At 41.7% G+C, this 10,810-nt stretch overlaps 2 protein-coding genes across 2 annotated transcripts; one reads left to right on the forward strand and one right to left on the reverse strand.

Moving 5' to 3' along the window:
* Positions 1-95: 95 nt before the first annotated feature.
* Positions 96-3,220, reverse strand: nudt1 (nudix (nucleoside diphosphate linked moiety X)-type motif 1). Its single transcript, XM_083649499.1, has 4 exons — positions 3,172-3,220; positions 2,362-2,518; positions 1,957-2,102; positions 96-355 (listed from the first exon to the last, which is right to left on the reverse strand). The coding sequence occupies exons 2-4, from the start codon at positions 2,511-2,513 to the stop codon at positions 183-185; spliced, it is 471 nt and encodes a 156-aa protein (XP_083505625.1). The 5' UTR covers positions 2,514-2,518; positions 3,172-3,220; the 3' UTR covers positions 96-182.
* A 463-nt stretch (positions 3,221-3,683) lies between these two features.
* On the forward strand, positions 3,684-7,561 carry mrm2 (mitochondrial rRNA methyltransferase 2). Its single transcript, XM_083648532.1, has 2 exons — positions 3,684-3,997; positions 5,248-7,561. Exons 1-2 carry the CDS (start codon positions 3,697-3,699, stop codon positions 5,676-5,678), a joined length of 732 nt encoding a protein of 243 aa, XP_083504658.1. The 5' UTR covers positions 3,684-3,696; the 3' UTR covers positions 5,679-7,561.
* The last annotated feature ends 3,249 nt before the right edge of the window (positions 7,562-10,810 follow it).

Genomic DNA, 10,810 nt, shown 5'->3' on the forward strand with positions numbered 1-10,810 from the left:
GAATATTGACTGGAAAAAAGTGGAAAAGTAAATGTGTCATCCTCAATTGTTACTGCAAAGTCGAGGGGTTTTCCATCTCTTCCCACACATGACACTGAATGAGGAACATTCAACCGCATGTAAAGAAGGAAGTTGGACACACAAAGTGTCTCAGTCCTATCATGAGTGACCTCACTAGTGTCTCAGAGCTGCTCCACCTCCTCCAGCTTCTGGCTGAGGATCACGTCGTGACCCTGGAACTTGAAGTAGCCCACAAATTTCTTCTTCTGAAGCAGCAGTGGAAACCAATGGATGTCATCAGCCCACATTTGACTGAAAGGTATTTCGTCACATTCAAACCACTGAGGCCTCATCTCTAAAAAAACAAGAGGAAATAATTAGTGAACCTACCGAGCCTTCATCATCTGCATTAACATCTTAAAGGAAAATGCCAGGATCATAGTTTGTCACCCATCTCTATTTTTTCTGCTACTCACCAAGAACCACCTATGTCATTGTTCAGTCAGTGCATTTGTTTGTATTATATGTAATTAAAACTTGTATTACCTTAAATATAGTATAATAAATCAAATTGAGGGAAAACATTCCACTGACAGAAATGCCTATTAAATAAAGGTATATATCCACCAAAGCAAATGTAATTACCGGTATGTCCTTTTCTAATACTAATAAATAATGTATTTCCTTTTGAGCGTATATAATGTTCTGTGGAAACAGATGTTCTTTCTTAACCTACATTTCCATTTTATTTGAGTGACAATCTTAAAGGACATACTATATATACAGTAGGTTGGACAGGACATGGCTTGTTTTGTGCTTCTGGGTGCATGTTGTCATTCTTTGGTAGGAAATACACAAAACAGAAGATCACATACACTGGAAAACTATAAATACTGTACATCACTCCTGGATGAAATCTCACCCTTCCCTAAGAACAAAACAAGCCATACCCTTTTCAACTTTGGCATAATTTCCCTTGAGGGTGGGCTGCATGATTTACAGTTAAACTTGTAACTTGAACTACATGTCACAATTGATGTAACTTTGATATCCTCTGCTATGGGAGTAAAATCAAACATTTAATGTATTACTTTTGTACTGAAAAGTCTATAGACTATAATTGAAAATGTGTGATTTAATTTGCCTCAACACAGTATTTGGCTCGGAGATGGTCTCTCTTTTTCTTATTCTCAGCTGTAGTCTGTCAGATTCACATTCTCTTTCCTCTAGCTTCGGTCCATTTCCCTTGAACTTTCTGCGCACTGATCGTTTCCTCCCTTGACTGCTCGACCGCTCCACCCTGCAGTCTCTTGTCTGTGTTTCAGTGATAATGTCTGCCTCCTCAGTGAGCTGCGGTTTCTACCCCAATTGACCCGACTGACTTCTCGAGAAGTACTGATCAATGCAGGGTCTCTGTATTCCCAGTTGCAAGGGCAAATGTGGAGCTTCTTTCCCTCCACTACTGTTCCCTCAGACTCTAGTAATGGGCTCTCCCTACTCATAGTCATGTGCAAAGCAAAAGTTAGCAAGGACCCAGGTAAGTGTTTCAATCGGTGTGCTCAGCAGGAACAATATGGTCTATTTTGCGTTGCAATTTTATATAAACAATAATCAAAATTATGACCCCCATACGATCGAGTCAAATACACTTTGCAGGATTATTGAATGTTTTTCCACCTTTTCAGTGGCAGGGAACAATCTTATATTTACACCAACCCACTTAGGTGTCTTCTTTACTGCCTTGTCAGAAACCCTGAGTTGAAATTGTCCTAGTGTCTCCAAAGTGCATCTATCATGGTAGCAATCGACACTTCCATCAACCTTCACTCGGGAATTGAGCATAAATACCCCATGTTACTGATGTAGGGGGGCCAGATTTAATATTTCCACTTATGTGGTGCATGCTGGCCCCTCCACCCAGTCTAAGTCTTAAGATTTAAGAGACTTAAATCGTACCATCTGACTCTGTTGGTTCTCCATTGTAACTGTCGGCTCTGAAAATATGGACATCCATCAGCTCTGTTTCTCCGACAAATTCAAACTTTATATTCCCAATCTTCTCAAGATGATCCACTGTGAGACCGCTTTCTTCTTGCAGTTCCCTGAGAATGAAAATACAGGTTCAACAAGTGTCAACTGTGTAAACCCATAATCGAAATTGCACTGAGCCTAATCTACTGGTTTGTTCATTGGCTTCACAAGTTCACATTCACGTAGCATCTCAACAGGGTCTTGAGAGCAAGGCGATCATCACCGTGGCTTTTAGAACATAAAACACTAATTGCATGCTTCATGGAGACGACAGGAGCGGGCTCAAGATTGTGGGTCCTTCGACATAAATCCTTGGAGAAATGAACCCACCTCCTTGCAGCAGCTTCAATGGTTTCTCCAGGTTGAACTTTGCCCCCGAAGCCGTTCCACTTCCCCGCTCCAAAGCCTCTCTTCTTCATGCCCAGCAGCACTCTCCCCGGCCGGACCACCAACACCAAGGTTAGCAGCTTAGAGGTCAACATCTCACCTATTGGAAGAGGGGGGGGGGGGGGGGGGGGTGTAGGCTGTAATGTTATACTGTGGCTTTCCTCAAGTCCCACTCTAAATGTAGAACACAGAGTCCTGTCAGGGCAACTCAAGAGTCCGGTATCAATGTAATACTATATCTTAAAGAAAACACAATATCCAGAAACAAGCGCGGATTCGCTATATTCCAGACAGCATGTGTGTTACTGATGACATCACTGATGACAGTCAGCTGGCTGCCAGCCACTGATGATGTAATTTGTCCTCAGGGTTGTGAGTCAGTCAGTCAGCTTCAGAGAAAGACAGATTTAGGCCGGCAGCCAACTGCCTGGCAAACTAGGCGAAACCTATTATGCCAGGCAGCAAAAATGCCTGGCAAAAATTTGGTAAATGCAATGCATGTTTTGTTTTTGATTTCATTTCAATAATCAGCCCTCTGGTGGAACCAATCTTTCAATCCAAGGAATTTACACAAACACATCTTTTGTCAAGACTTTAGAAACATTTCCAAGTCACAAAGTAGGCTACAAGTCAAGTCAAGTGATTCGAGTTCAAGTCATGTGACTCGAGCCACCTATAGCTATAGATTGCTATATTTGCTATGCTCAGTCAACATTTCATTAACATGAGACTACATTAACATCGTATCCTTACCTATTTACTTTATGAATGTTTCCAAAAGGCAAAAAAACTGATGTTTTTACAGAGTAACACTGGAAAACTGCCCGTGGAAAGTAGGCTATTATAAGAAAACAGTAGACTTTCGTATAGATTTTCGTTATGAATAGTTCCCGCGTACAGTACTACAGCCTCATGTCGTCACGTTCCTAGTGGAGCTAACGCGTGTAACATCAACACCAGCCTTATTTTGAAAGAGCAGTGGAAATGTGTTACCTTGAAATGCGCTCGACTTGCTAGAAACCAGAGAGTTTATGGTTCTCATACTGCTCTTGTCAGCCTGTAACTCAATTTACACACCGTTGTTTCTTCATTATGGGGCTCACAGGAAGAACATTTTTGTTTTGTTTGAATCATAGAAAGGCTTTAATATAATACTCCAATGTCCCAAAGTAACAAAGTAGGAACTAATACCGAGTGCCCCTGTTCTTGACCAATGGGAAGTTATAGTAGTACGCAAGCGCAATGGGCTGCAGGCTGCCTGTTCAGTGAGTGTAAACAATGTTGTGTTTGTCGCTACATAAGAGATGTCTACATTCCTCGTTGTGTCTCATGAAAAAGACTCCACACAACCTGAAAGGGAAGACGGCGGTGTCCCAGCAGTGGCTCGTGCGGCAGCTGAACGACCCTTTCGTCAAAGCGTCTCGTGTCCACAATTTCCGGTGCAGAAGCGCCTTCAAGCTGCTGGAGATAGACGACAAGTTCCACATCTTCCAGCCGGGATACAGCGTGGTGGACTGCGGCGCTGCGCCCGGAGCCTGGAGCCAGGTGGCGGTGCAGAGGGTCAACTCAGCTGGGACAGGTGGGTGGAGGAAAGCAGCACCATACCATGTTGCTGTACAAGTACTAGTAGGCTACTGCAGACGCTTTAGTGGTAGATAATATACTTTATTGCATATTATTTAATATCATCAACATAATCACAAGTTATGTTGTAGGTATTAACATAAAGGAAGTATATTTGTAGGATTGTGCGAAATAGGCTCAATAATCGCATGAAAAAGGATGATACTTTTTCTTTTAAATAATATTCCCTAATTTGATTCTATGAGATTTTAATCTTATTTGCTTTTTATTGCTAATTTAGACTACAGAATTGTGTATCAGGATCATAGACTGTACATCAGGATCTATTGTTTCCTCACGATATAATTCTAATGAAAGATAAAGGGGGTGCATCATCCAGCCCTACTTTACCTACTGAATCTGAATGCTCCAAAGCTTCAAGATACGTTTTAAAATGCTGAAAATTATTTGACTAGACAAGACTAGAAAGCCTACAAACGTCCAAAATGCAATTACAACACACATGTTCTATTCCAAGTGTTCAAAACTTTCTTATGACCACAGAACCTAAAAAAATTCAACCCTTCAAAAACATATTTTCAAGCTTTCACTGAGAGAATGTACCATAGGATGGGGGCCTCAAACCCACATTGTCCGAGGACCATGGAGGGCCCACAGCCTGCAGGTTTTCATTCCAAATCCAATCACATGCAATTTCATAGTCTCTCCAGCCTTGGTTCCAGAACAAAATGACTTAGGGTGCAATTTAATGGGGGTGCACTAGTAGTGACAGTGCGGGTTGGCAACAACAATGAAAAATAGTGTAGGTGATATGGGTCCCAAGCATGGTCCCCGATGAACAGATAGAGGTCAAGTTCCAAAAAATGCTCTCTGCTCATTAAATCTACAAGAGTCTCAGCTTTCCTCTCATACCCAAGAACATTCAGTTCAGAGATTCAGTTGTGTAGGACCGGAGAAGACTGACTATCTCTGGGTACATTATTTCAATTTTACTACTCCTGTGGTTCTGGGATGGTATAATATATGATACTTCTGCAATTTGTTTTGTATAACCAAGAAATAATAATACCACAATAAAGTGTTGTAAGGGAGCTGTGGGCTAATAAAAGTTCAAAATACATAATTATTCTAGCCTTATAAATTATCTGACAACTTAATTAGCTAAACGGAGGATGGTAACTAAGCATTTGGAAAACAGGAAAATCAAATTATAAAATACAATAGAAATGTTTCCTTCCATCCTAGACACAGAATCGCCCCGTGGCACAGTCGTCGGCATCGACCTCCACAACATCGCACCTCTGGATGGCGCCCACTTCCTGTCCAGTCATGACGCCACTGACCCCGCCACACATGCCAGACTGCTGGAGCTCCTCCCCGGCACCCGGGCCCACGTCATCCTGAGCGACATGGCGCCCAACGCCAGCGGCTTCAGGGAGATGGACCACGAGAAGCTCATCACCTCGTGTTTGACTCTCATAGACTTGGCTGAGAAGATTCTGCGGCCCGGCGGCTCTCTGGTGTGTAAATACTGGGACGGGAGCCTCGCTCATACACTCCAGGAGAGGCTGTCCCACGTGTTCAGAACCGTTAAGACTTTGAAGCCAAAAGCCAGCAGGAAGGAGTCGGCTGAGCTCTATTTCCTCGCTAGAACGTACCAAAAGCCGATGAAATAATTGTAGTCTTCAACAGTGATTTCCACAGTGATTGCTACTTTCGTCACTTCAGAGATTCTTTTGAAATTTACACACGTGTCAACTGTATATTTGATCAGCAAAAGTGGAGAGTCTGAATATCAAGAGAAGGCTCAGTTGTTGGTGAAAACATTGATCAGAAGGTGGCACTCTTGAGGCATCATAGAGGCTTCAGGACTGAAAGCACAAGTGCAACATCATATAAGCTCCCTTTGCAGGTCGATTTGATCCCTACAAAGTGAACAGTGTACAGCAGTGAATGAGTAATATGTAGCCTAAACCTATGCAAGAGCCATCAGTGCGCTATTCCTCTTGAGCGCACAATGCAGTGTTTTCTTGGAAGTGATTATTTGCCCTGCAGTGTTTGTTCATAGTTGTTTTTGTTAGAGAAAGTAATTTACCAATGGGGCTTATGCTAATAATTTGCATGTTGCACTGCCAGCCATGTAGAAATACAGTGTCTCATCATTCTGTCATTAAGAGCTTATCAAGGGTCAAGCTAATGCAGAAAAGAGCCACATACGGGCAGCATGCGAGAAAGTGGGATGATATTGAAGCTTGGCACAGCAGAAGGGCTGTTGGGCTTTCACTCTCTGATAGTGGAGAGGTGCCTGTTTTTTTTGTCAAGAGTTGATCAAAAACCTTTATTCGGTTAAAATCACACTAAAATGTTCTACGATGGGGGTTTTCAAAGTGTGGGAGAGTGAGAGAACATATAGACAACTGCGCCCCCAGATACCCGCCCCGTGCAGTGTATCGAGTGTAAATGTTGTGTTCTCTGCATGTTAAACCCCTATGGACTGTGTGCTGCAGCCAGGCTGGCCAGGGCGAACTGACAGTTCCCCAGCCCCATAAATCTCATTAAATTAGTCGGAAATAGCTCCCCAACAGATACAAAAACATGAGCATATAATGTGTTTGATTTGATGTACATACAAAGAACCCACAATCGGATTTGTGAATCACACATTTTTTTCAAATCGCAATTTCCTTCTCCCTGGTTTCTCTGACAGCCTGAGGTCACATCACTCGCCTCAACAGAGGCAGCCAGACTGTGGGAGCTCCGCCCCTGGCTGGTCTGCATGGTGGAGGCTGCACAGGCCTTGTGCAGCATGGCCAAGTTGGCTGCACATTTTCTTCTCTGATTTTGCCCCATCACATCGCGCCTCCCCGGAAGTTGTCTCGCGCCCCACACTTTGAAAACCGCTGTTCTACGACTCACAATTAAAAAAACAAGAACACACTCTTGACCAATTGCTCCCTCTAGTGTCTTGAAATCAGATCTGCATCCTCCTCCCCACTCTTCAGTTTATTATGGAGGCTGCTGAGGTAGGAGTGGACGTCAGAGAAGCCGTGATACTGCGCCAGGGCAAACAGGATGCTGCGGCCGTCACGTTGGCGGCAGAAGCTACTGTTGCAAATGCCATAACAGGGAGGGCCCCGCCACTCCGGATCACGCAGAGCCTTCTTGATGTGAGAGATGTTCGTTTCCTCTGGAATATTTACAGCCAAGTAGAGTAGACAGATTTCCCATTTAAACCAATGTGCTGAAGACTTTGGGAATTGTAGTTTATTTTTGTCCTTTTATTTGTTTTTCTTGCATGCTTAATCTGATTCTATTCTGGCCATAGTTTGAAACCACTGCTGGCTGTGAAATAAAGCTGTGAAGCATTTCTACCAAAGCTGTAAGCGCCATGAGCCATATATAATTTATACAGCAAAATGCAGTAGTAGTGTGCACAGTATAATACTATACTATAGTGTAGTATAGACTTTGCTGTGGTAACATTGCTTTGTCAACATTGTTTAGTACACATTGCTCTTCTGTGACTTGCAAGATAGTTGCATCTTTGCAGTTTTAAAGATGGTCCTCCTCATAACTTAACCTTTTGAGGATGTTGCGTATAATATGAATTATGTAATGTAATATTATCATTAAAATAAACAGATCAACAAGTGAGAAGAGGTACGTTACAATGCTACTCTGCAGTTTTCTTGTGCTCAATGACTATATTAGATAATTGAAACTTAAACTATATGTCATATTTTTACTATACATTGTCTTGTTGAGGTTTCCCATGATAGACGACCCCAACACCTTAACCGTCTTCTAATGGTTTAACATTTCCACTGAATACCATTTCTTCACAAATTTCTTCACTTTGACTGTTCAGGCTTAAATGGAATATCTCTTTAAATGGACAAATATATTTTAAATTACCAATACATTAATATCATTACTGAAATCAGATTAGCCCTGAAATGAGTTTTTTTTTATCTGATTATCTCATGAAATGAAAATTAGAAACCTAATCATGACTGAATTAGCATGTATGCCAGCGATGAAAGGGATGATTCACATGAATAAATTAATAAGGCTGCTATTTGACCTTTCTGTCTCAGGAGGGATGAGTGATATGCTGTAACATTCACGCTTCCGGCAGAATTAACTTGATAGAAGAGGACCTGACCTCTAAAGACAATTGTTTGGCATGAATAGGAGCAGCCATGCCTATTGATGAAGCTGATGGTGAAGGATGTGAACAGATGACCAATTTTACTTCTCATTACTTGTTGATTGTTCAGCCCTTTTGCCATTTCGATCAACATTATTCCAAAATTACTGGGGGATATGTAAATTCCACTGGAGCCGAGCACTGGCTGAGGATGAATGATGATTCATTCACAGGTTAATTCACTCTTGTATGGCCAGCTGCTGGTTCAAATGTAAATATTAGTAAATTAAGAGAGGGGAAAACAAACTGGAGAGCACCAGATTTGAAATTTAAATCTAATCCAGAGATGTTTCAATCATAATCATCTCAATTTTGAAAACAAACCACCTCTGCTGCACATGAGTGGTTTGACTGAACTGCTTGAATTTATATTTCGTCAAGTAGTTTGTTTTGCACGCATATTAACAGTCTGACATTATTCAGGATCTCAAAGTATTCTTTGAGGTGTATAAGTGTTTACAAGAGCCAGGATAAGCGTATATTAAAGATTATAATAAGATTACAAGATTATAATAATGATTTGTCAATATAAAAACCTCATCCCCTTTGTGAGTTCTTTCTCCTCAGGAGTTTTTTCTCCTGAGGAGAAATAACTTTTTTCTGCCAATTTCTGTATAAGGGGTTATTCTCGTCGGGGATATGAGGATGCATATAAACAGCTAATACTGAGTATGACCTTAATCTGGGTATGAGCCACTATCTGAATTATTCTCTGCATATAAACACACACTCTGAGAGGAAGGGATTTCTGACAAGAGGTTTTCATGAATAGAAATGCATTCACTTAAGTTCTTAATAGATATACCTGCTTCCTCCTGCATGCTCTGGCTTTATTTGCTCTTGTGCCAATGGCCTTCAGACTTGCAATTAGAAACCTCTTAAATGTTTGAAAGCTGAGGGGGGTTTGTTTGGGCATGTGCCATTTGAATGCCAGATGGCTGAGGGACTTTGTATTGACTTGGATATTAACAGAGTACATGACATTCACATGCAAACAAGTATGGGATATGACAAAAGTTTAAAAGCTGGTGAATTTTGTGAAAGAATGTTGTCGTTTTTAGCTCTGTCTTGATAACAAAAACAAACAGTATTTTCTCATATTAAATCCCACCTGAAGTTCCAAATTGACAGGAAATTAAAGAAATGGTAATATCTCCTCGCACCATCTTGCCATTCATTCCCTTGGCTGACCTGATTTGCCAAAATAAATTGCTTGACTGACAACATTCATCATTCTCCAGGCATATCCTCAATTTCTTTGTTAGAGCCATGAAGGCATTCACTGAAAAACAAAGTAATGGCTGCTATTATGATAATTTCATACCATCCTCCCAGATAAATGAACTAGAAATCTCAGGACTGGATGGCTGCAACTCTTCATACTTGCACCACTCTGGATGGGGTTTTTTTTGGTAAGTAATTTTGACATAATGACACTGTGAAATTTCTCTGTAGAGAACTGGGTTCCCTCCGAGGATGTGGGAAGGTAAAATGAAGCATGCAATTAAACATACCTGTTCAAACATGATGTTGCCAGGTTACAGCTCTGGTGCGCCAGTGCATCATGTAGTGCCTTGGAGTCAGAGCCAAAAGTAAATAACTTCTCTGGGAGCGTCCTACAAAAGGACACATGTCTGCAGAAAAACAAAGTGCTTGATTTTTTTTGTATCTTTGCTTGTTGAGGTTGGAACCATCCTGCAGAATACAAAGTCACAAGGATTAATGCAAATAAAGGGGAGGTGTTGGGGGTGTTACGGCCACCTTTGAAAAAGGCTCGCTTGGAGACCAATAACATATAAGGAAGGAATCAAAGAACAAGTTTTCAAAAAAAGAGACTTTATTTTTCTTCAACTCAAAATTTTAGCTCTATAACAAAACCAAAATAACAAAGGGGTCAGGTGGGACAGCCAAACAAAGCAAAAGAGCGGGCACACACTGGCCGACACACGGCCGGCGGACCAGGCACCACCCTAAACTACAAAACATAACCAAATAGACTGTATAAACAAAGCCACGAAAACGTAACTACCATACCCACCTTTCCCAAAGTAAAGAAAGGATAAATCAAAGAAAGTAAATCAAAGTATCAAAACAAACCAGGCACATGCTGCTGCCACCAGCATGTTGAGGTGTTGAGCTGAGAGAGAGAGAGAATGACTGAAGCTGCCACTATTTATGAATGAGCTCTATGATTAGCAGATGAGGATCAGCTGAGTCCAGACATAAGCAATGCCACTGGAATGGAGAGGAGGATCAGCTGAGCCAGGCATGAGCAGCAGAGTGGGATCAGCATAGCAACCAGGCCTTAGCAACCAGGGCAGAACAACTAAGTGGAGCAGAGAGAACAATGTTAGGAGTGAGACACATACAATAAGGGGGAGCGCATCACACCCCCACCCTAAGTTACTGAATCATGGTTTCTGAAACGCCACCACAGAAAACATAATTCAGACCTAAACAAATTATTGGCGCGACAATGCATCAGCCAAAACAAACGTGACAAATTTGGATACTTTTCCTGTTCAGCAATCAGCTGATCACGAGACCGAGACAGCCGTCCAGCCTCCACGAGGTGAGTTTCACCAACCTGCTGGTAAA

This window comes from Poromitra crassiceps (assembly GCF_964638095.1).
Source record: "Poromitra crassiceps genome assembly, chromosome: 13".
NCBI lineage: Eukaryota > Metazoa > Chordata > Actinopteri > Beryciformes > Melamphaidae > Poromitra > Poromitra crassiceps.

Excerpts from the sequence above, each read along its gene's own strand:
- nudt1 (XM_083649499.1), bottom strand. The coding sequence starts at position 2,513 with ATGTTGACCTCTAAGCTGCTAACCTTGGTGTTGGTGGTCCGGCCGGGG. Across the intron at positions 2,103-2,361 it reads ATTGAAGCTGCTGCAAGGAG|GGAACTGCAAGAAGAAAGCG; the intron begins GTGGGTTCATTT and ends TTTCATTCTCAG. Across the intron at positions 356-1,956 it reads AGAACCAACAGAGTCAGATG|AGATGAGGCCTCAGTGGTTT; the intron begins GTACGATTTAAG and ends TTGTTTTTTTAG.
- mrm2 (XM_083648532.1), top strand. The coding sequence starts at position 3,697 with ATGTTGTGTTTGTCGCTACATAAGAGATGTCTACATTCCTCGTTGTGT. Across the intron at positions 3,998-5,247 it reads GGTCAACTCAGCTGGGACAG|ACACAGAATCGCCCCGTGGC; the intron begins GTGGGTGGAGGA and ends CTTCCATCCTAG.